The sequence below is a fragment of the Mus musculus genome, chromosome 18 (assembly GCF_000001635.26).
Source record: "Mus musculus strain C57BL/6J chromosome 18, GRCm38.p6 C57BL/6J".
NCBI classification, from domain to species: Eukaryota; Metazoa; Chordata; class Mammalia; order Rodentia; family Muridae; genus Mus; species Mus musculus.
The window spans coordinates 37,389,861-37,415,128 of NC_000084.6; the positions used below are offsets into that span (position 1 = coordinate 37,389,861).

The 25,268-nt window shown below is 41.3% G+C and overlaps 5 protein-coding genes across 5 annotated transcripts in view; all 5 read left to right on the plus strand.

The window, feature by feature from the left end:
* The window catches only part of Gm37013 (predicted gene, 37013), an 889,226-nt gene that overhangs the window by 437,213 nt on the left and 426,745 nt on the right, over positions 1-25,268 (plus strand). The window lies entirely within an intron of this gene.
* Gm38666 (predicted gene, 38666) overlaps positions 1-25,268 on the plus strand; it is an 874,243-nt gene that overhangs the window by 422,230 nt on the left and 426,745 nt on the right. The gene's annotated exons all lie outside the window — the stretch shown is intronic.
* The window catches only part of Gm38667 (predicted gene, 38667), an 868,072-nt gene that overhangs the window by 416,059 nt on the left and 426,745 nt on the right, over positions 1-25,268 (plus strand). The gene's annotated exons all lie outside the window — the stretch shown is intronic.
* Pcdhb9 (protocadherin beta 9) lies at positions 10,995-14,049 on the plus strand. The gene has a single exon (NM_053134.3). The coding sequence runs from the start codon at positions 11,095-11,097 to the stop codon at positions 13,579-13,581; it is 2,487 nt and encodes an 828-aa protein (NP_444364.3). The 5' UTR covers positions 10,995-11,094; the 3' UTR covers positions 13,582-14,049.
* On the plus strand, positions 21,814-24,654 carry Pcdhb10 (protocadherin beta 10). The gene has a single exon (NM_053135.2). It carries the CDS (start codon positions 22,013-22,015, stop codon positions 24,404-24,406), a length of 2,394 nt encoding a protein of 797 aa, NP_444365.1. The 5' UTR covers positions 21,814-22,012; the 3' UTR covers positions 24,407-24,654.

Below are 25,268 nucleotides of genomic sequence, written 5' to 3' on the forward strand. Positions count from 1 at the left end.
TAAGACGCAAATTGGTGAGAGGGGCACCAGCACATTTGAAGGGTTTTGTTCTTTCCCTTTTCCTTGTGCCAGATCTTAGCATTGGAGATGCTTCTGCTCAATTAGATGAATTAAATTCACTGGGTTTAGTTGGATCCCGAGGTAACAAGGGCCAGGTGGCAGCATTGAATCGCCGGAGACAAGGTGATCCTAGTTATTATAATGGACAGCGTAGACAAAAGAATGTTTATAATAACATACCCAGTAATGGTCAGCACAGGAGAGGTGAAATTTATAATGGCATGACTCGCTTGGACCTTTGGTACTGGCTAATCAATCATGGTGTTTCCAGGAATGAAATACATAGGAAGCCTACTGCATATTTGTTTGATCTGTATAAGCAGAAAAATTCTCAAACAAATGAAAGAAAGGCTACATTAGATCGTGGTAAACAGCAATCTCGGCCAGTGAATCAATTTCCAGACTTGAGACAGTTTGCAGATCCGGAACCCCTTGAATGAAGGGGTGGCCAGGTTCCTCTGAGGAAGGATCTTGATAAGACACTCAAAGGTTTTGCTATTACCCTTTCTCCAGTTCTTCCCCAGAGGGACCTACGGCCTTTTACAAGGGTAACTGTACACTGGGGAAAAGGAAATAATCAGACTTTTTGGGGTCTGCTGGATACTGGTTCTGAGTTGACACTGATCCCAGGGGATCCCAAGAAACATTGTGGCCCTCCAGTTAAAGTAGGGGCTTATGGAGGGCAGGTGATTAATGGAGTTTTGACTGATGTCCGACTCACAGTAGGTCCAGTAGGTCCCCGGACACATCCTGTGGTGATTTCCCCAGTTCCAGAATGTATAATTGGGATAGATATACTCAGAAATTGGCAGAATTCTCATATTGGTTCCCTGAACTGTAGAGTGAGGGCTATTATGGTTGGAAAGGCCAAATGGAAGCCTTTAGAGTTGCCTCTGCCAAAGAAAATAGTGAATCAAAAACAGTATCGTATTCCTGGAGGAATTGCAGAAATTACTGCCACTATCAAGGACTTGAAAGATGCAGGGGTGGTGGTTCCCACCACATCTCCATTTAACTCTCCTATCTGGCCAGTGCAGAAAACAGATGGATCATGGAGAATGACAGTTGATTACCGAAAACTAAATCAGGTAGTAACTCCAATTGCAGCTGCTGTACCAGATGTAGTTTCCTTACTTGAGCAAATTAACACATCTCCTGGCACCTGGTATGCGGCTATTGATCTGGCAAATGCCTTCTTCTCAGTGCCTGTCCATAAGGACCACCAGAAGCAATTTGCTTTCAGTTGGCAAGGCCAACAGTATACCTTCACAGTTTTGCCTCAAGGATATATTAACTCTCCTGCCCTGTGTCATAATTTAGTTAGAAGGGATCTTGATCGTTTGGATCTTCCACAAAATATCACATTGGTGCACTATATTGATGACATTATGCTGATTGGACCAAGTGAGCAGGAAGTAGCAACCACTTTGGACTCATTGGTAACACATATGCGTATCAGAGGATGGGAAATAAATCCAACCAAAATTCAAGGACCATCTACCTCAGTGAAATTCTTAGGAGTCCAGTGGTGTGGGGCATGCAGAGATATTCCTTCTAAGGTGAAAGATAAGTTATTGCACCTGGCCCCTCCTACAACCAAGAAAGAAGCACAACGTTTAGTGGGTCTATTTGGATTCTGGAGACAACACATCCCTCACTTGGGTGTGTTACTTAGGCCTATTTACCAAGTGACTCGGAAAGCTGCTAGCTTTGTGTGGGGCCTGGAACAGGAGAAGGCCCTTCAACAGGTCCAGGCTGCTGTGCAGGCTGCTCTACCACTTGGACCATATGACCCAGCAGATCCGATGGTACTTGAGGTGTCTGTGGCTGATAGAGATGCTGTTTGGAGCCTCTGGCAGGCCCCTGTAGGTGAATCACAGAAAAGGCCTTTGGGATTTTGGAGCAAAGCTCTACCATCATCTGCAGACAACTATTCTCCCTTTGAAAAACAGCTCTTGGCCTGCTATTGGGCCTTAGTGGAAACTGAACGTCTGACAATAGGACACCAAGTCACTATGCGACCTGAACTACCCATCATGAGCTGGGTACTATCAGACCCTGCAAGTCATAAAGTGGGACGTGCACAGCAGCAGTCTATTATCAAATGGAAGTGGTATATACGTGATCGGGCCAGAGCAGGTCCTGAAGGCACAAGCAAGTTACATGAAGAAGTTGCTCAAATGCCTATGGTTTCTACTCCTGTTACAATGCCATCTGCTGCCAAGCATGCACCTATAGCCTCATGGGGTGTTCCCTATGATCAACTGACCGAAGAGGAGAAGACTAGAGCCTGGTTTACTGATGGCTCTGCACGTTATGCAGGCACCACCCAGAAGTGGACAGCTGCAGCATTACAACCCCTTTCTGGGACAACCTTGAAAGACACAGGTGAAGGGAAATCTTCACAGTGGGCAGAACTTCGGGCAGTACACATGGTATTACAGTTTGTTTGCAAGAAGAAATGGCCAGATGTACGATTATACACTGACTCATGGGCTGTAGCCAATGGATTGGCTGGATGGTCAGGGACTTGGAAAGATCACAATTGGAAAATTGGTGAGAAAGACATCTGGGGAAGAAGTATGTGGATAGATCTCTCCAAATGGGCAAAGGATGTGAAGATATTTGTGTCCCATGTAAATGCTCACCAAAAGGTGACTTCAGCTGAGGAGGAGTTCAATAATCAAGTGGATAAGATGACCCGTTCTGTGGACAATCAGCCTCTCTCCCCAGCCATCCCTGTCATTGCTCAATGGGCACATGAACAAAGTGGCCATGGTGGTCGAGATGGAGGTTATGCTTGGGCTCAGCAACATGGGCTTCCACTCACCAAGGCTGACCTGGCTACAGCTGCTGCTGATTGCCAGATCTGCCAACAGCAGAAACCAACACTGAGCCCCAGATATGGCACCATTCCTCGAGGTGACCAGCCAGCAACCTGGTGGCAGGTTGACTACATTGGACCACTTCCTTCGTGGAAAGGACAGCGTTTTGTTCTTACTGGAGTAGATACTTATTCTGGTTATGGATTTGCCTTTCCTGCACGTAATGCCTCTGCTAAAACCACCATTCACGGACTGACAGAATGCCTCATCTATCGTCATGGTATTCCACACAGTATTGCTTCTGACCAAGGAACTCATTTCACAGCCAGAGAAGTACGACAGTGGGCTCACGATCATGGAATTCACTGGTCTTACCACATTCCCCATCATCCTGAAGCAGCTGGGCTGATAGAAAGATGGAATGGCCTTTTGAAGACGCAGTTACAGCGCCAATTAGGTGGTAACAGCTTGGAAGGCTGGGGCAGAGTTCTTCAGAAGGCAGTATATGCTTTGAATCAGCGCTCGATATATGGTACAGTTTCACCCATAGCCAGGATTCATGGGTCCAGGAATCAAGGGGTGGAAAACGGAATAGTTCCACTTACTATCACTCCTAGTGACCCTCTAGGAAAATTTTTGCTTCCTGTCCCCATAACTCTAGGTTCTGCTGGCTTAGAAGTTTTGGCTCCAGAGAGGGGAGTGCTCCTACCAGGAGCTACAACAAACATTTCATTGAACTGGAAGCTCAGACTTCCCCCTGGTCATTTTGGGCTTCTAATGCCCTTAAACCAACAGGCTAAAAAAGGAATAACAGTGTTAGGAGGGGTGATAGATCCAGATTACCATGGGGAAATTGGATTACCTCTTCACAATGGTGGTAAGCAAGATTATGTCTGGAGTGCAGGAGATCCCTTAGGGCGTCTCTTAGTACTACCATGTCCTGTGATTAAAGTCAATGGGAAACTACAACAGCCTAATCCAAGCAGGATGACAAAGGACGCAGACCCATCAGGAATGAAGGTATGGGTCAATCCTCCAGGAAAAGAGCCAAGACCTGCTGAGGTGCTGGCTGAAGGTGAAGGAAATACAGAATGGGTAGTAGAGGAAGGTAGTTATAAATACCAATTAAGGCCACGTAACCAGTTGCAGAAACGAGGATTATAAAGTAATATGAATGCCCATTGTAAATTTACTAATGCGTTTGTGATTGTACGAGGGATAGTTATATCATGTTAGGCGTATTTACAACCTTGTTATTGTTTCATGTGAACATGAGATATTATTTGTGTCAAGTTGACAAGGGGTGGATTGTAGTGGCTATTCCTGGTTGTCAACTTGACAATATTTGGAATGAACTACAATCCGGAATTGGAAGGCTCACCAGTGACCCTTATCTGGAGGCTTGGAGATCCTTATCTGGATCTTGGTTTGAAGATCTTGAGCCATAGTGGCTATGGATTCCAGAAGATTGAATCTCCGAGTTAAGGAACACACCTTTAATCTGGGCTATGCCTTTCATCTGGGATTAAAGGTGTGGTGGAACACACCTTTAATCTGGGCTACACCTTTTGCTGGAGACAATATAAGGACATTGGAAGAAGGGAGTCTAGCTCTTGCTCTTGCTCCTTCGCCTGCTTGTCGTGTGAGACTGAGTAACTGCTAGATCCTTGGACTTCCATTCACAGCTGCGACTGAACAATTGTAAGGAATTGGGCTGCCGACTGTAAGTCATTAATAAATTCCTTTACTATCTAGAGACTATCCATAAGTTCTGTGACTCTAGAGAACCCTGACTAATACAGAAACCATGTCCTAGAAAAAGCAAGAAGGTAATCCCTCAACAAACCTAAAAGAAGACAGTAACAAGAACAGAATGCGAACTTTAACAACAAAAATAATTGGAAGCAACAATTACTTTTCCTTAATATCAATGGACTCAACTCACCAATAAAAAGGCATAGACTAACAGACTGGCTACACAAACAGGGCCCAACATTTTGCTGCTTACAGGAAACCCATCTCAGGGAAAAAGATAGACACTACCTCAGAATGAAAGGCTGGAAAACAATTTTCCAAGCAAATGGTCTGAATAAACAAGCTGGAGTAGCCATTCTAATATCTAATAAAATCTACTTCCAATCCGAAGTCATCAAAAAAGACAAGGAGGGTCACTTCATACTCATCAAAGGTAAAATCTTCCAAGAGGAACTCTCAATTCTGAATATCTATGCTCCAAATACAAGGGCAGCCACATTCATTAAAGAAACTCCAGTAAAGCTCAAAGCACACATTGCACCTTACACAATAATAGTGGGAGACTTCAATACACCACTTTCACCAATGGACAGATCATGGAAACAGAAACTAAACAGGGACACAGTGAAACTAACAGAAGTTATGGAACAAATGGATCTAACAGATATCTACAGAACATTTTATCCTACAACAAAAGGATATACCTTCTTCTCAGCACCTCATGATACCGTCTCCAAATTTGTCCACATAATTGATCAGGAAACAAGCTTCAACAGATACAAAAATATTGAAATTGTCCCATGCATCCTATCAGATCACAATGGATTAAAGCTGATCTTCAATAACAAAATAAATAATAGAAAGCCAACATTCACGTGGAAACTGAACAACACTCTTTTCAATGATACCTTGGTCAGGGAAGGAATAAAGAAAGAAATTAAGGACTTTTTAGAGTTTAATGGAAATGAAGCCACAACCTACCCAAACTTATGGGACACAATGAAAGCATTTCTAAGAGGAAAACTCATACCTCTGAGTGCCTCCAAAAATAAACTAGAGAGAGCACACATTAGCAGCCTGACAACACACCTAAAAGCTCCAGAACAAAAGGAAGCAAATTCACCCAAGAGGAGTAGACAGTAGGAAATAATCAAACTCAGGGGCAAAATCAACCAAGTGGAAACAAGAACTATTCAAAGAATCAACCAAATGAAGAGCTGGTTCTTTGAGAAAATCAACAAGATAGATAAACCCTTAGCTAGACTCACTAGAGGGCACAGGGAAATCATCCTAATTAACAAAATCAGAAATGAAAAGGGAGACATAACAACAGATCCTGAAGAAATCCAAAACACCATCAGATCCTTCTACAAAAGGCTATACTCAACAAAACTGAAGAACCTGGATGAAATGGACAAGTTTCTAGACAGATACCAGGTACCAAAGTTAAATCAAGATCAGGTTAATGATCTAAACAGTCCTATATCCCCTTAAGAAATAGAAGAAGTCATTGATAGTCTCCCAACCAAAAAAAGCCCAGGACCAGATGGGTTTAGTGCAGAGTTCTATCAGACCTTCAAAGAAGATCTAATCCCAGTTCTTCACAAACTATTCCACAAAATAGAAGCAGAAGGTACTCTACCCAACTCATTCTATGAAGCCACGATTACTCTGATAGCTAAACCACAAAAAGACCCAACAAAGATAGAGAACTTCAGACCAATTTCCCTTATGAATATCGATGCAAAAATCCTCAATAAAGTTCTCCCTAACCGAATCCAAGAACACATCAAAACAATAATCCATCCTGACCAAGTAGGTTTCATCCCAGGGATGCAAGGATGGTTCAATATAAAGAAATCCATCAACATAATCCATTATATAAACAAACTCAAAGACAAAAACCACATGATCATTTCGTTAGATGTGGAGAAAGCATTTGACAAAATCCAACACCCATTCATGTTAAAAGTCTTGGAAAGATCAGGAATTCAAGGCCCATACATAAACATGATAAAAAACAATCTACAGCAAACCAGTAGCCAAAATCAAAGTAAATGATGAGAAGCTGGAAGCAACCCCACTAAAATCAGGGACTGGACAAGGCTGCCCACTTTCCCCATACCTATTCAACATTGTACTTGAAGTCCTAGGCAGAGCAATTTGACAACAAAAGGAGATCAAGGGGATATAAATTGGAAAGGAAGAAGTCAAAATATCACTTTTAGCAGATGATATGATAGTATATATAAGTGACCCTAAACATTCTACCAGAGAACTCCTAAACCATATAAACAGCTTCAGTGAAGTAGCTGCATATAAAATTAACTCAAACAAGTCAATGGCCTGTCTGTACACAACGGATAAACAGGCTGAGAAAGAAATTAGGGAAAGAACACCCTTTTCAATAGTCACAAATGATATAAAATACCTTGGCGTGACTCTAAGGAAGAGAAAGATCTTTATGATAAGAACTTCAAGTCTCTGAAGATAGAAATAAAAGAAAATGTCAGAACCTGGAAATATCTCCCATGCTCATGTATTGGCAGGATCAATATAGTAAAAATGGCTATCTTTCCAAAAGCAATCTACAGATTCAATGCAATCCCCATCAAAATTTCAACTCAATTCTTAAATGAATTAGAAAGGGCAATCTGCACATTCATCTGGAGTAACAAAAAACCTAGGATAGCAAAAACTCTGCTTAAGGATAAAAAATCCTCAGGTGGAATCACCATGCCTGACCTAAAGCTGTACTACAGAGCAATTGTGATAAAAACAAAACAAAAAACAAAAAACAAAAAAACAAAAAACAAAAAACAAAAAAAACAAAAAACAAAAAACAAACAAACAAACAAACAAAAAAACTGCATGGTACTGGTATAGCAACAGACAAGTAGACCAATAGAATAGAATTGAAGACCCAGAAATAAACACACACACTTATGGTCACTTGATCTTGGACAAGGGAGCTAAAACCATCCAGTGGGAAAAAGACAGCATTTTCAACAAATGGTGTTGGCACAACTGGCCGTTATCATGTAGAAGAATACGAATTGATCCATTCCTAACCCCTGTACTAAGGTCAAATCTAAGGGGATTAAGGAACTCCACATAAAACCAGAGACACTGAAACTTATAGAGGAGAAAGTAGGGGAAATCCTCGAAGATATGGGTACAGGGGAAAAATTCCTGAATAGAACAGCAATGGCTTGTGCTGTAAGATCAAGAATCGACAAATGGGACCTCATAAGATTGCAAAGCTTCTGTAAGGCAAAAGACACCGTCAATAAGACAAAAAGGCAACCAACAGATTGGGAAAGGATCTTTACCTATTCTAAATCAGACAGGGAACTAATATCCAATATATATAAAGAACTCAAGAAGGTGGACTCCAGAAAATCAAATAACCCCATTAAAAAATTGGGCTCAGAGCTAAACAAAGAATTCTCACCTGAGGAATACCTAATGGCTGAGAAGCACCTGAAAAAATGTTCAACATCCTTAATCATCAGGGAAATGCAAATCAAAACAACCCTGAGATTCCACCTCACACCATTCAGAATGACTAAGATCAAAAATTCAGGTGACAGCAGATGCTGGGGAGGATGTGGAGAAAGAGGAACACTCCTCCAAAGTTGGTGGGATTGCAAGCTTATACAACCACTCTGGAAATCAGTCTGGCGGTTCCTTAGAAAATTGGACATTGTACTACAGGAGGATCCCACAATACCTCTCCTGGGCATATATCCAGAAGATGTTCCAACCGGTAAGAAGGACACATGCTCCACTATGTTCATAGCAGTCTTGTTTATAATAGCCAGAAGCTGGAAAGAACCCAGATGCCCCTCAACAGAGGAATGGATACAGAAAATGTGGTACATTTACACAATGGAGTACTACTCAGCTATTAAAAAGAATGAATTTATGAAATTCCTAGGCAAATGGATGGACCTGGAGGGCATCTTCCTGAGTGAGGTAACCCAATCACAAAGGAACTCACACAATATGCACTCACTGATAAGTGAATATTAGCCCAGAAACTTAGGATACCCAAGATATAAGATACAATTTGCTAAACGCATGAAACTCAAGAAGAACGAAGACCAAAGTGTGGACACTTTGCCCCTTCTTAGAATTGGGAACAAAACACCCATGGAAGGAGTTACAGAGACAAAGTTTGGAGCTGTGACAAAAAGATGGACCATCTAGAGACTGCCATGTCCAGAGATTCATCCCATAATCAGCTTCCAAACGCTGACACCATTGCATACACTAGCAAGATTTTGCTGAAAGGACCCAGATATAGCTGTCTCTTGTGAGACTATGCCGGGGCCTAGCAAACACAGAAGTGGATGCTCATAGTCAGCTATTGGATGGATCACAGGGCCCCCAGTGGAGGAGCTAGAGAAAGTACCCAAGGAGCTAAAGGGATCTGCAACCCTATAGGTGGAACAACATTATGAACTAACCAGTACCCCAGAGCTCTTGACTCTAGTTGCATATGTATCAAAAGATGGCCTAGTTGGCCATCACTGGAAAGAGAGGCCTATTTGACAGGCAAACTTTATATACTCCAGTACAGGGGAACGCCAGGGCCAAAAAGTGGGAGTGGGTGGGTAGGGGAGTGGGGGGGATGGTTGGGGGACCTTTGGGATAGCATTGGAAATGTAAATGAAATAAATACCTAATTTAAAAAAGATAACTGGAAAGATTCATGTATTTTAAAATCTTTGAGGCACAATTATAAATAAGCCATATATCAGTGAAAAAAATGAGATTACATTCCAAAGCTGTAAAGGATTTACCTGGGAACATACTGGCTCAACATACAATGATAAATAATTAAATATGCCTTATGGATAAATGTCACAATGCAGAAAAGCATTTCAGATAATCTGATAATTAGAAGTGGAAAACTATACTTTTATAGACTTCTCTATGTATAGATGGTGTGGCCTTGCATGTATAAAATTCTAAATAATCTGCAAAAATGTTAACATTAATGAACAAATTCAGCAAGTGCATACAATAGAAGATCATTATCCAAAGATTAATCACCTCTGCATGTTAGCATTGGACAAAGTGGACATGAGGGAAAAGTCCCTTGGAATCTAAAGGAGCAGGATGTTTAGAAAGGAAGCAAACAAGTGTGTAGACAAATTTCATACAGATCACTAGGCAACACTGAAGGAAATTATAGGAGACCTATCTAAGGACGAAGTGTGTGTCTACTTGAAGACTGGATATTAGAGATAACCCTCAAACTAGTTTACAAGTTAATGGAATTCTTATCAAAATGCCAGTTTGCCTTTTCCCCAGAAACTGCAAAACATCTCTAAATTTTTTCATTTGAAAATCCTAGTACTACTGAACAGTCGAGAGAGAGAGAGACAGAGACAGAGACAGAGACAGAGACAGAGAGACAGAGAGAGAGAGAGAGACAGAGAGAGAGGAAGAAGAAAAAGAAAAAAGAAGGAGGAGGAGGGGGAGGAAGAAGAAGAAGAAGAAGAAGAAGAAGAAGAAGAAGAAGAAGAAGAAGAAGAAGAAGAAGAAGAAGAAGAAGAAGAAGAAAAGAAAGAGAGAGAAAGAAGAAAGGAAGAGAGAGAAAGGACACCCTTTTTTTAAATCATGTTTCCTGATTTTAGAGAAATGTTCTGAATTGAAAATAAATTCTTTGGCTCATTTCTATGCATTAAATACATAGATACTATTTTCTATTTAAATACACACAGGAAAGAGTTTTTAGTTGTCTGAGGTTGCATGAAAAATTGATAATGTCAAACTACCTCCAAATGCTTTAGAATTAGAAGGTTGGCCAATATTAAATTTTGGTTTGCACTATTTGATTTGTAGCTCTTTCACTCAGCTCTTTCACTCTGATCTATTCATCTCTATCTGTACATTAGAGTTTTCCAAAAGACAATTCCCTCTGAAATAGTTTATAATAATAACACAAACTGCTGATTTTAAGCAAGCAACTTTGTTCTTTTGGCACTGTGAGAAAGCACTTTTAGAAATAGAATTTACTGAGTTTTTTTTTTACCTGATTATTCAAAAGTTCAAAGTATATGTGGGAAGAGGAGTTGTATTCTACTTTGTGTACATGGTTCTTCTTATATATAGTAGTGGATGACCTTATCTAATTATGCAGTATAAGGCAATAACAATGTTGCCAGAGAACAAAAACAATATACACTTTCAACTTGCCATTAATCTGAACATTAAAACTGTGTTTTGACACTAAAGGGTTGTTTGCCTTAAAGCTAGAATTGTATCAATTATCCCAAAAAGACACAGGGTGGCGCTGCAGGCTAAGATTGTGATTAAAAAATCACTAAAATACCCGGAATCACTGTTGCAATACAGAACAAAGGAAGCAGACAAGAGCTTTGCAAGCACTATGGAGCTATAGAGGGTTTGGGGCAAGAATATAATGGATTAATATGAGATTATGAGCAACACGGTGAAGATTCCTCCAAAGAGGGAATCAGAATTCAGTGTTTCAAAACATTTGGAGACTGCTACAGGATTGGATGCAAGCATGCATTTCCTCATCATGGAGAAGCTGGGGAGAATTCACCTAAACAGGCAAGTAATGGCATTTATTTTTATGATGGTTTTGGTTCAGGTTTGCAGTGAGCCAACAATTCGATACTCTATCTTAGAGGAAACAGAAAGTGGCTCCTTTGTAGCCCACCTGGCCAAGGATCTGGGTCTGGGAGCTAGGGAGCTGGCTGCCAGGTCTGCACGGGTGTTGTCTGATGATTACAAGCAGAGATTACTGCTGGATCCTGAGACTGGAGATTTGCTTCTGAGGGAGAAAGTAGACCGGGAGGAGGTGTGTAGCACTGTGGATCCCTGTGTGCTGCATTTCCAGGTGACTCTTGAAAAGCCAGTGCAATATTTTCAAAGAGAATTATTGATCCAGGACATAAATGATCATGCTCCAGAATTCCCAGATAGAGAACTGCTCTTGAGAATACCAGAGAACAGCCAGCAAGGCACACAATTTTCACTGAATTTAGCCCAGGACTTGGATGTGGGCAGCAATGGGCTTCAACAATACACAGTCAGCCCCAACCCTTATTTTCACGTCCTCACTCAAAATAATAGTAAAGGCAAAAAATACCCAGAGTTGGTGCAGGACAGAGGCCTGGACAGAGAGGAGCAGGCAGAGCTGAGCTTAACCCTCACAGCTCTGGATGGCGGGTCTCCACCGAGGTCAGGAACAGCCCTGGTTCGAATCCTGATCATGGATATCAATGACAATGCTCCTGAGTTTGTGAACAGTCCCTATGAGGTGCAGGTCCTAGAGAGCAGTCCTCCAGACTCCCCAGTCTTGACTGTCTTAGCACGGGATGCAGATGCTGGCAACTTTGGGAGAGTTTCCTATGGCTTCTTTCAAGCATCAGATGAAATCCAACAAACATTCTCAATAAACGCAACTAGTGGAGACATGCGATTGAAAAAGAAATTGGATTTTGAAAAAATTAAATCTTACCATGTGGAAATCGAGGCCATAGATGGAGGTGGGCTTTCTGGGAAAGGCTCTGTAACGATAGAGGTGGTGGATGTGAATGACAATGCCCCAGAGCTGACCATATCTTCACTGACCAGCTCTGTCCCAGAAAATGCTCCTGAGACGATCATAAGCATCTTCAGAGTTGGGGACAGGGATTCCGGAGAGAATGGAAAGATGGTTTGTTCTATTCCAGAGAATCTGCCATTTATTCTGAAATCCACCTTCAAGAACTTCTACACCCTGGTGACAGAGAGCCCTCTGGACAGAGAAAGCAGAGCTGAGTACAATATCACCATCATGGTCTCTGACATGGGCACACCCAGGCTCACAACATGGCACACCATAAAGGTGCAGGTGTCCGACATCAACGACAACACCCCCGCCTTCACCCAAACCTCCTACACCATGTTTGTCCGCGAGAACAACAGCCCTGCCCTGCACATAGGCACCATCAGTGCCACAGACTCAGACTCAGGCTCCAATGCCCACATCACCTACTCGCTGCTGCCGCCCCATGATCCGGAACTGGCCCTCTCTTCGTTAATCTCGATTAACGCTGACAATGGGCAGCTGTTTGCACTCAGGGCGCTGGACTATGAGGCCCTGCAGGTCTTCGAGTTCCACGTGGGCGCCACAGATGGAGGCTCACCTCCACTTAGCAGCCAGGCTCTGGTGCGCGTGGTGGTGCTGGATGACAATGACAATGCGCCCTTCGTGCTCTACCCTATGCAGAACGCCTCGGCTCCCTTCACTGAGCTGCTGCCTAGAGCTGCGGAGCCAGGCTACCTGGTCACCAAGGTGGTTGCAGTGGACCGCGACTCTGGCCAGAATGCCTGGCTATCCTTCCAGTTGCTCAAGGCCACGGAACCTGGGCTGTTCAGCGTGTGGGCGCACAATGGAGAGGTGCGCACCACCAGGTTGTTGAGTGAGCGCGATGTGCCCAAGCACAGGCTACTGCTGGTGGTCAAGGACAATGGAGAGCCTCAGCGCTCTGCCAGTGTCACTCTGCAGGTGCTGTTAGTGGATGGCTTCTCACAATCTTACTTACCTCTTCCAGAGGTAGCGCGGGATCCCGCCCATGAAGATGAGGACGTGCTTACATTGTACCTGGTCATTGCCTTGGCATCTGTGTCTTCTCTCTTCCTCCTGTCTGTGCTGCTGTTTGTGGGGGTAAGACTGTGCAGAAGGGCCAGAGAGGTCTCTCTGGGTGGCTGCTCTATGCCTGGTGAACACTTTCCTGGCCACCTGGTCGATGTCAGTGGAGCAGGGACCCTGTCCCAAAGCTACCAGTATGAGGTGTGTCTGAGGGGCGACTCTGGGACTGGTGAGTTCAAGTTCCTGAAACCCATGATCCCCAATGCTGGGATAGAAATTATGGAAAGTCCCCACTGCAGGGATAGCTTTGTATTCAACTAAGTAATGAATCTTAAGAATTAATACACTTTTATATGGTTAAGTGTAACATTAACTAACTTTAGGAGAAACTACCTTGTGCATGTCTCCAACCGCTTTTGTTTATCTTATTCATATTACGCACGCTTAGTCTGCCATTATACCACATGTTAAATGTGGGTTTTCTACATGTTCAGTGTCTTTGGTGAATAATAATCTCACGACTACAAGTAGCTCAAGTAGCATAGAATTTCCTCAAGTGACTTTAATGCTCATATGAAAATTTGAATTTCTGTATAATTATGACACCTGTTCTAACTGTATCTTCTATATTTTTAAGATCAGAATGCTTAGAATTATTTGGCCTTAGAATACTTATTTTTTCCCAAATCATGTCAAGATGCACTTCATTAGAACACTCAGTTGTGACACTTGTCGTGAGCATCATAAATGTTTGTCATTCTTTTCATGAAATAAAGTTGTTAATCCATTGCTTAGCATGATTTTTTTCAAAAAGCAAAATCCATTCTGAGATAATGAAGCACCGGATTTATCCTTTCTTACCTCACACTTGGCAGAAGCTAAAGCGTAAAGTTATGCTGCATCTTACTGTAGCTTGTGGTGTCTTCCAATAGGAGAAACTTCTGCATTCTGACAGTCTTGTTCAGAGCTTATTATTGTGACATAATATTCTTGTGTTTTGTCATTTGGTAGCTATGAGTTCTTTTTAAAATCAACAATAGAATCCCCTTTACTATTTTAATTTCTTCTTTGATGTTTAATGTGACTTAAGTTATTTTTAACTTAAATTCTCAATCAAATGAATTTGCCATTCTAGTAAATAAATATTGTTTTGCTCATGATTGAACAGAAGAGCATGTATTGTATTATAATTGTTTATGCTATATTCAGTGGATCTAGTATACAAATTGTGTGATTCTACCTAACTGTATTTATGTCAATGTGACTGTAAAACAGTCAGTAAAGTTTAGACAAAGAAATGAGGAGTTAAAAAGCTTTTTCTATAGCGGGGCATAATGGTACATGCCCTTAATTCCCCAGAACCGGCAGGTCTTTAAGTTCAAGGCCTGGTCTTCAATAGTAAGCTCCAGGCCAGCCAATGTTATGTAGCAAGACCATGTCTTGAAATGTAACCAGATACTGGAGTTTGTGTTGCCTTACTCGACAGAAGTGTCAGAAGTGGAATGTTTACATCACTTTATTTAGAGAACTGCCAATCTGAGAAGGCAGCAAGTCAACACCCTAAAAACCACTTTATGTCTTGCTTCCAGGCAGCAGATTACACAGGAGGAAGGTGAATGTGAAGCAGCAGGTCATTCGGAATTTAGTCTCTGGGCAGGTGGTCAGTCACTTTTTTTTAGAGTTGTGATATCTTTGTTTCTCTCATTATCATCACCTGACCTCTTCCCTCATTCTGTGGATAACAAGTGCAGGATCTTCTTCTGACAGGTTTATTTACACTCGCTGGATTTATCCTGAAACTCTTCCAGGGGCATCTAGACAGGAATGGTGTGGTAACTCTGAACAGACAAGTTAATCATGTAAACATGTCAAGCTGTTCATAGTATGTGAGTTATATAGTCCTTTTTACAGCATGGACTACACATAGTGCCTTTATACAGACTACATATGAGAGTGCTCCTATCATTCTTCTCTGGTCTCTGTTGCTTGAAGTTTACATGAAGGATCTGGTAAGAGAAAACAATCATAAAAGCAGGTGAAAGGTCAGAAACCATTACTGTTCAGCCACAGAGATCATGCTGTGTGATAATTGGGTGGGCTTAAATCACTGAGAATCAAATCCCCTGGGGATGAGCAACAAGTCCTATTGTCTGCTTGCTCCCAAAGAAGTTTGCTGAGTCTGAGCAAACAACAGGTTGTTTGCTCACAGAGACAGAGTAAATAGGGAAACTTAAGTATATTGAAGATTGAAGTCTAGTTCCTTCTCTCAGGACATGTACTCAGGAAGAACATGCACAGGTAAATCAAGTGGAAATTTCTGGTTTCTTTGGAGACTCAGTTGTGTCATGTGATGTTTGTCTAGAAACTGTCTTTAGAGGATTTTTTCCTGAAGCAGACACATCGCAGGATGTTTTGTTGAGAACAGGCATGTGGTGTTTTTCTGGCAGCTGCCTAGAAAAGGGAGCATGTGATGTTTTTCTAGAGCAGATGCTGGGAAGAACACATGATATTTGGAAAGGGTATAAATATAATCCAACAAACAGTGGCGATGCTGTGTGGTATTGGTTCGCCTTGCTATGCTTTGCTAGTTATTGTTGGGCTTTGCTGACCATGGTCTTTGCTGACAATGCTGTGTGATATTAGTTCACCTTGCCACTCTTTGTTGGTCATCATTTGTTGTGACTTCATAGAGAGAAATGCACCACAGAATTTCTGGTGGTGTTCCAGTGCCTTCTTGATGCTTCCATGATCTCAGGCTGATTGGTAGACCGTCAAGGTTTTGTTTGGATCAAATTGCTGTTACTGATTTGTGAATGGTGTTTGCAAGTGCTGCTGATTCCTATGAACTGAACTGGTGATATCCTGACAAAACATATTAGATTTACTACAAAGAACTATTTCTAAACAGGTCCACATCCCCCTTCGCTTAACCTTTCCTTTCCACTGCCTCTGGTGGGTAGTGGGCTAGAAGAAAGGTTAAAACATTTATGTACACTTATTAAAGATTTTGAAAAATATAAGCCTACAGTTAAAACCTAAGAACCTGAATGCAGAGGCAGGAGGACCTCTGAAAGTTCAAAACAGCAAAATACTGTTTTTCTTGCTATGCAAAAATTAGAGTTTGGCCTGGAGTAGGAAAGAGATATCAAGAATCCAAGTTCTCAACTGGATATTAAGTAGTGTTTGCTGTTCACCAGGCCTGAAACTAACCGTAATTAAGCACAATGCCTGTTTAGATTAGAATAATTTGATTAGACCTGGCTCTACCATGCAAAGCTCAAAAGGACTTCTCTGGAGGGAAAATAGGAGCTTGATCTTAGGTTAAGTTTTCACATAAACATCCAGTCTTCAGTAAAAAGATTCAGTGTAAGCCCTACTACTTAGAAACAAGAATAAATGAAGAGGGAAAACATTTGACTTAGAAGGCTCAGATCTTAGACTGAAAGATAGTATTAAAAATTCAACTTAAGGGCTGGAGAGATGGCTCAGTGGTTAAGAGCATCGACTGTTCTTCCGAAGGTCCTGAGTTCAAATCCCAGCAACCACATGGTGGCTCACAACCACCTGTAATGAGATCTGACACCCTCTTCTGGTGCATCTGAAGACACCTACAGTGTACTTAGATATAATAATAAATAAATAAATAAAAAGAATTTAAAAAAAGGCAGGGCGATGGTGGTGCATGCCTTTAATCCCAGCACTTGTGAGGCAAGGCAGGCGAATTTCTGAGTTCAAGGCCAGCCTGGTCTATAAAGTGAGTTACAGGACAGCCAGGGCTACACAGAGAAACCTTGTCTGAAAAAAATTCAACTTCAATAATTAATTAAATTGATTAGTAGGGACATGACATTGGTTCAGTGAATGAAAGGTCCTGCTACCACCAAGCTCAAAACCTGAGTTTGTTCTCTGGAACCCAAAATGTGGAAAGAGAGAGCTGACTTGTGTAATTGTCCTCTTGACTTGTATACACACACACACACACACACACACACACACACACACACACACACACTGTGTCATGTGCATGTAGGGTTAGGGCTCCCAATTCTAAAACTGGTAAACAACTGTTCAAGATGTTTTATGAAATTCCAACTAGACAAATGATGTGGGAATTTCTGGTTTTGTTGGAGACTTAGTTGTGTCATGGGATGTATTTTTGGAAACTGTCTTATGAGAAGTTTTGTGAAGAACAGACATTTAGTATTTCTGAAAGGTGACTGTTGAAAGGGTATGTGATGTTTTACTGGGGCTGACAATTGAGAGGACACATGATGTTTAGAAAAAGTATAAATATAACCCAACAGACAATGGACAACAGTCTTGCATTGGTTCACCTTGACACTCTTTGCTGGTCATCGATGGGCTTCACTGAGGCTGGTCTTTGCTGATGACACTCTTGCATTGGTTTACCTTGCTTTCTTTGCTGATCTTCGCTTGTTGTGACTTCATAGAGAAAAATACATCAAAGAACTTCTGGTAGTATTCCTGCTGCTTCTTGACTCATGCTGATCAACATAGCCTTGCAGTTCCTTCTAGATCAAGCCACTGCTACTGATTCACTTTTGGTCTTTGCAGAGTAGACTGGACTATTACTGTTGATTAATGTTTGGTGTTTTGCTAGTGGACTGGACTGCTAATAATGAATATTGGAATCACCTCAAAAAACTATTTCAAAACAGGCCCACCACCTCTCTTTCCTATTAAACTTTTTTCCCTTACCTTTAGTGGGTGGTGGGCTAGATGGAAGGTCGAAGCATTAAATAACCATAATTAAAGAAGGTTTTGAAAAATCTAAGCCTACAGACAAAAATCAAAACACACCTTAGGAGAAAATAAGAAAGTACACTATCCAAGTCAAATAGAAAAGCAAAAAGTATTCTACCAATCACATGAAGAGATAAATTTCATTAAAGAAACATCGGAGAAATGGAGCAATAACTTCTCGATATTATGAGACCAACAACAAAAGAGTCATGTTTTAACATCTCAAAAGAAACATTTATCATACTAGAATTCTATTATGAGAGAATAGAACCTCAAGAAAATGAAGTTTTCAGACAAAGGATATTAGTAATATGAACACTGAAAGAAATATGTTAGAGAAACTACATTTTAAAAAAGCATTCTAGAAGAGACTGTAGAACTGTAGGAAGAAAGAAAATGACTGGAAATGAATAGTGATTGAGTGTTGATTATGCAGCCAATAAGAATAGGGAGATTAATTATTGTACACCATTGTAGATGAAGATTCATTGATGAAACTTTTTAGGTAACTTCTAAATAATGATTTAAAGACTAATTGAAAGAAAATTAAAATAAAAATATTTGAATAATATAGGAAGAACAAAACATAGGGGACAAATAAAAATATTGTCTAAACATAGAGAAGATACATTATATAGTACATCAATTATAATTGAATTAAAATTAAACCTAAATTATCATACTACATTTAAGAGAAATGTAGATTACATACAACCAAATTGAAGATGCTACAACAAAGACACAATCTATGGAACAAGAATTATACTATCAATGATTCAAATAAATCTTTTCTCCTGAAAAATATCCTATGAAGAAAATGAAAAAAAAAATCAAGCTGTAGATTGGGAAACTGTTTCAAAGAACTTATTTCAGAGAGGATGACTACAAACAGAATTTAAGAACTCAACAACAACAACAACAACAAAAAACACTGCCATGTAAAAGTGCTCCAAGACACACAGGTGGTCAATATGTACATGAAAAGCTGTGACACATTGTATGTCATTCAAGAAATGCCAATTCAAATAATATTGAAGTACCCAAACACAACTACTAGAATGTCCCGATTGCAGAACACCAACACCATCAAAGGCTGAGGAGGAGGTGGAGCACCAGGAACTCTGATTCGTGGTAATGGGGATGACAACTGATGTAGCTACTTTGGAAGACAGTTCTAAGTTTCTTGAAGCACTGAGTGTCTTCTCACTGTGTGATCCAGCAAGCATGCTCTACAATATACATGAAAAGAAATGGAAAACACATCCACACAAAACTGTGGACACCTGTGTTTCTGGAAACATCCTTGAGAAACATCAAAACTTAAAGCAATGGAGATTTCCCACTAGATCAGTAGATAACCACATTGTGGTAGAAACTGAAAATGAAGGTTTAACATCAAAAAGAGCCATCCCCTCATGAAAGAGCATTGCAAGAACTTAAGTGCATGTACTAAGCTAAGGACTCCTTCTTTGATAGCCACATGACATTTTGGAAAAGGAGACAGCTGTGGTGACAGTAAAAATATCAGTGATTTCAGGAAATTCAGGAAAGCCAGGGAGAAATAGGAAAATTTAAAAGATTTGGAGTCCCAAGAAACCAATCTACTTGTCCAAAGTTATGGAATACACAACATCAGAGGAAAACAGTAGTTTAAATTTGGGCTTGATGGTAAAGATGTGTAAACGGAAGCTGGAAATAGTTCAGTGGAGAAGAGTGCTTGCTGTTCTTCCTGACCTTAGTCCTAGACCTACATTGGACAGCTTATTAATTCCAGCTCCAGGAAATCCAGTAGCCTCTTCTGACACCTACACGTAATTGGCATACAGTCACATAGATGTACAGAAGAATAAAATAAAAATAAATAGCTTTAAAAAAATATGTTAGCTGGGTGTGGTGGTGCAGTTCTTTAATCCCAGAACTGAGAGGCAGGAAGATCTCTGTGAGCCCCTGTGAGCCCAGGTTAGTTGATTCTGTAGGTTTTCTTGTAGTGACTTTGACCCCTCTGGTTCCTATAATCCTTCCTCCCCTTTAGCAGGATTCTCTGAACCTAATGTTTGGCTGTGGATCTCCACATCTGTTTCCATTAGTTGCTGGGTAAAGCCTCTCTGATGAAAATTGGGTTGGGCACCAATCTCATAGCAGGGGTCTCAATATGGACCAATCATTGGTTAGCCACTCCCACAATTTCTGTGCCACCTTTATCCCAGCACATCTCTCAGGCAGTAAAAATTGTAGGTCAAATATTTTGTGGCTGGATTGGTGTCCCAATCTCTTCACTGGAAGTTTTGCCTGGTTACAGGAGATGGCTGGTTCGGGCTGCAGCCCTTATTTCTCAGTCTTAGCTAGTGTCACCCTCATAGATTCCTGGATGTTTCCATTGCACTTGGTTTTCTATCTCACCTCTGAGATGTTTTGCTGAGAACAGACACGTGGTGTTTTTCTGAAAACAGCCTGGAAAGGGGGCATGTGATCTTTGCTAGAGCATATGCTTGAGAGAACATGTGATGTTTGGAAAGGGTATAAAATAATCCAACAGACAGTGGATGATGATGTGGCATTGGTTCACCTTGCCACTCTTTGCTGGTCATTGTTTGTTGTGACTTCACAGAGAGAACTGCATCAAAGAACTTCTGGTGGTGTTGTAGAGGCTTCTTCATGATTTCTCAAACTTGAGCCAATTGGCAGAGCCTCGAGGTTTTCTCTGAATCAAATTGCCATTCCTGATTCATGAATGGTGTTTGGGACTGGATCAAGCTACCACTGCTGATTTTTGTGAAGTGGCCTGCTGATATCCTGACAATCCTTATTGAATTCACGTCAAAGAATTCTTTCCAAAACAGATCTACATCCTCCTTTGCCCTATTTAACTTTTCCTTTCCACTACTTCTGGTGGGGGTATGGCTAGAAGGGGGGTTAAAGCATTGAAGTCCCCTTATTAAAAGTAGGCTGTGAAAGAAATCAAAGTCTACACACAATAACCCAATTCCTAGAAATAAAAACATATTACAGAAAAATGGTAAATATAATATTTGTCATAGCATTACCCTTTAATAAAGTTAAAAACTGAAAACTACCATTGTTTAGAAACTGCAGTAGCCAAAATGAATCAAGGCATACTTCTACAGAAGAGTAACATAAGACAATGGAGAGAAAGCAGTTAGAAAAACTTGTCACATATGACTTCACAAAATCAATGTCTATCAACTAGCACAAGAGAGGAATAATCTATTAACCCATCTTATAAAACTCCTAACAAAGATGAGTAATGTGTAATGGTAGCACTCAATATGCTGCTTCTGTATAGTTGACCATCAAGTAATAGCCACAGAGAGCATGGCCGGTTTGGTACATTTTAGGTTGGTTTTTTTTTTTAATGTTCTGCTAATACCAACTTATTAATCATAGGATATATTCCTGTTGTGTGCCTTCTGAATGTATTTCCTATATCACAACAAAAGTGTATAAATTCAATTATTTCTGGTTAAAATTAATAAGAAACACTCAGCTTAATAAATTATAAGCCCATAAAAAGTTTTTTTTATAATTTCAAAAGAATTTTGCTAACACTAGTATACAATATTAACATATTATATTATGAATGTTTCCACGTACTTTCAGCTCAGAGGTATGAGTAGGATACTGATATTTAGGAGGTGACATAAATAAACTACAGGTTACAGCTAAAACTCAAAACTAGGGTTTGAATTCATGATGACTAAACTACATGCAATCATGAAAAGGGACACTTGGTGGCGCTGTCGACTAAGGGAGAGAATTATGGGTCTACATATACCCAGAAAGCCACTGAAAGCTGGAAAACAGAACGCTTTCTACTCCCTAGAAGAAGAAGGTATTTGAGCGTGATCTAGGGGAGAAATCTCCGCGGGCAGTAAGACATTAAAGATTAAATTCAAGGATATTTTACCATATTTCTTTGTGGATTGAAACTGACTAGAAGAAGAAGCGCCCTCTGGACTAAATCAGAAAAATGGAGATGACACTAGCAAAAACGCCAGAGAACAGGCAAGTCCTTTTTTTTACTATACTATTGCTATTATGGAAGTCTTGTGCCGATGCAATTATATATTCTATACCAGAAGAAACAGAGAGTGGCTATTTGGTGGCTAATTTGGCAAAAGATCTGGGGCTCCGAGTTGGAGAGCTGGCTATTAGGGGGGCACGAATCCATTACAAAGGAAACAAAGAGCTCTTGCAGCTGGATGCAGAGACTGGGAATTTATTCCTGAAGGAAAAACCAGACCGTGAGGTGCTGTGCAGGGCGACAGAACCCTGTGTGCTGCACTTCCAGATCATACTGGAAAACCCTGTGCAGTTCTTCCAAACTGAACTGCAGCTCACAGATATAAATGACCACTCTCCAGAGTTCCCTGACCGGAAAATGCTACTGAAAATCCCTGAGAGCGCCCAGCCAGGGACAACGTTTCCTCTGAAGGCAGCCCAGGACCCTGACATAGGGAGCAATGCTGTTCAGAACTACACAGTCAGTCCCAACCTCCATTTCCATGTGGTTACTCTCAGTCGCTCAGATGGCAGGAAATACCCAGAGCTGGTGCTGGACAGAGCCCTGGACAGGGAGGAGCAGCCTGAACTCACTTTAATCCTCACTGCTCTGGATGGTGGAGCTCCACCCAGGTCAGGAACCACCGAAGTTCACATTGAAGTCGTGGACATCAATGATAACGCCCCCCAGTTTATACAGTCACTCTATGAGGTGCAGATTCTTGAAAATAGCCCCCTTGATGCCTTAGTTGCCACAGTCTCTGCCAGGGATTTAGATGCTGGGATATATGGCAAGGTAGCCTACTCTCTGTTTCAGGATGATGGAATATCTCAACCATTTGTAATAGATGAAATCACAGGAGAAATTCGTCTTAAAGGGGCACTGGATTTTGAGGCAACTCCGTATTATAACATGGAAATTGTAGCTACAGACCCAGGAGGCTTTTCAGGAAAATGCACTGTGGTTATCCAGGTGGTGGATGTGAATGACAATGCCCCTAAGCTCACCATATCTTCACTCAATAGTTCTATCCCAGAAAATGCTCCTGAGACTGTAGTGGCTGTTTTCAGTGTTTCTGATCCGGATTCTGGGGAAAATGGAAGGATGGTGTGTTCTATTCAGAACGAACTTCCATTTCTTTTGAAGTCCACATTTGAGAACTATTATACTTTAGTAACAGAGGGGACACTTGATAGAGAGAGCAAAGCTGAATACAACATTACTATCTCCGTCACCGACCTGGGCACCCCCAGGCTCACAACCCAGCACACCATAACAGTGCAGGTGTCTGACATCAACGATAATGCCCCCACCTTCACCCGAACCTCCTACACCATGTTCATCCGGGAGAACAACAGCCCTGCCCTGCACATTGGCACCATCAGCGCCACAGACTCAGACGCAGGCTCCAATGCCCACATCACATACTCGCTGCTGCCGCCCCATGATCCGCAGCTGACCCTCACCTCTCTTGTCTCCATCAATGAAGACAATGGGCAGCTGTTCGCACTCAGGGCTCTGGACTATGAGGCCCTGCGGGCCTTCGAGTTTCATGTTCGCGCCACAGACCGTGGTTCACCCGCGCTTAGCAGCCAGGCTTTGGTACTCGTGGTGGTGCTGGACGACAATGACAATGAGCCCTTCGTGCTCTACCCGTTGCAGAACTCTTCTGCGCCCTGTAAGGAGCTAGTACCCAGAGCTGCGGAGGCAGGTTACTTAGTCACCAAGGTGGTGGCTGTGGACCGCGACTCTGGCCAGAATGCCTGGCTGTCATTCCAGTTACTCAAGGCCACGGAGCCCGGGCTGTTCAGCGTGTGGGCGCACAATGGGGAGGTGCGCACCACCAGGCTGTTGAGTGAGCGAGATGCACCCAAGCACAGGCTGCTGCTGGTGGTCAAGGACAATGGGGATCCTCCGCGCTCTGCCAGTGTCACACTGCATGTGTTGCTGGTGGATGGCTTCTCTCAGCCCTACCTGCCTTTGTCTGAAGTCGTGCAGGATCCCGCTCAGGAAGGTGATGACGCTCTCACGCTGTACTTGGTCATTGCTTTGGCATCTGTGTCTTCACTTTTCCTCATTTCTGTTCTGCTCTTCGTTGGGATGAAGCTGTGCAAGAGGGCCAGGTCGCCTTCTCTGGGTGTCTGCTCTGTGCCTGAGGGCCACTTTCCTGGCCACCTGGTGGATGTTAGCGGAACTGGGACTCTGTCCCAGAGCTACCAGTATGAGGTGTGTTTATCGGGGGACTCTGGGACTGGTGAGTTCAAATTCCTTAAACCCATGATCTCCAACTTAATGGTTCAGGACCCTGAGAGAGAAGTGAAGGAAAGTCCGCACTGCAGGGATAGCTTTGTATTCAGTTAATTGTATGTTTTAGTGAATTTGTTTTTGATCAATCTATTGCAATATGGTTCTCTTAAGAAAGTGAATCATTTTAACTAAGTATTAGCACTGTAGTCAAAGTGTATGCATGTCCTCCATTACCAAAGTGTTTACTTAGTTCACAATATCCACTGTACTTAATATTTTTAATTTTAGTAGATATTAAGGACACAACTTATGTTTTGCTTTAGCTCAAGTATTACACAATAAAATTTTATGTCTTCTGGGTTTTTTGTTTGTTTGTTTTGCTGTTTTCTGTTCTTTTGTTTTGTTTTCAAGACCTCTTGCTATGTAGCTCTGACTATCCTGGAACTCACAATGTAGACCCGGATGGCCTCTAGAAGACATCCATCTGTCTCTGTCCCCAAATTGCCAGATACTTTACCTGTTTTACCACATAATTTCAATTTTATGTCCAAGGTGTTTGCATTTTATTTCTCTATTTAACTATATTTTGTTTCTATTGGATATTTAACATAGGATCTCTTACATACTAAACACCCATCTGTTAGTGAGCTTTTATCCTAGCCAAGGTCATTTTAGTTACTCTGAGTAGCCATGAGCATATTTGTCTTCTGAATTATAAACTTCTGAATATAATTATAAATTATATAAATAATATTATTTATAAATTACAAATATAAATATTATTATATAAATTATAAATTATTATTTAATAATTCAGAATATTTAATAATTCAGAATTATTAAATCATTATGTCAGAATTATTTAGACATAATTGACTAAATGTCCCTTATTAAAAGATTGCAACACTAGAGTTGTACTTTTTTATTCTTATGAGAACTACACATGCTAGAGATTTTCTGCATTATTTGTTCACCA

Excerpts from the sequence above, each read along its gene's own strand:
- Pcdhb9 (NM_053134.3), top strand. The coding sequence starts at position 11,095 with ATGAGCAACACGGTGAAGATTCCTCCAAAGAGGGAATCAGAATTCAGT.
- Pcdhb10 (NM_053135.2), top strand. The coding sequence starts at position 22,013 with ATGGAGATGACACTAGCAAAAACGCCAGAGAACAGGCAAGTCCTTTTT.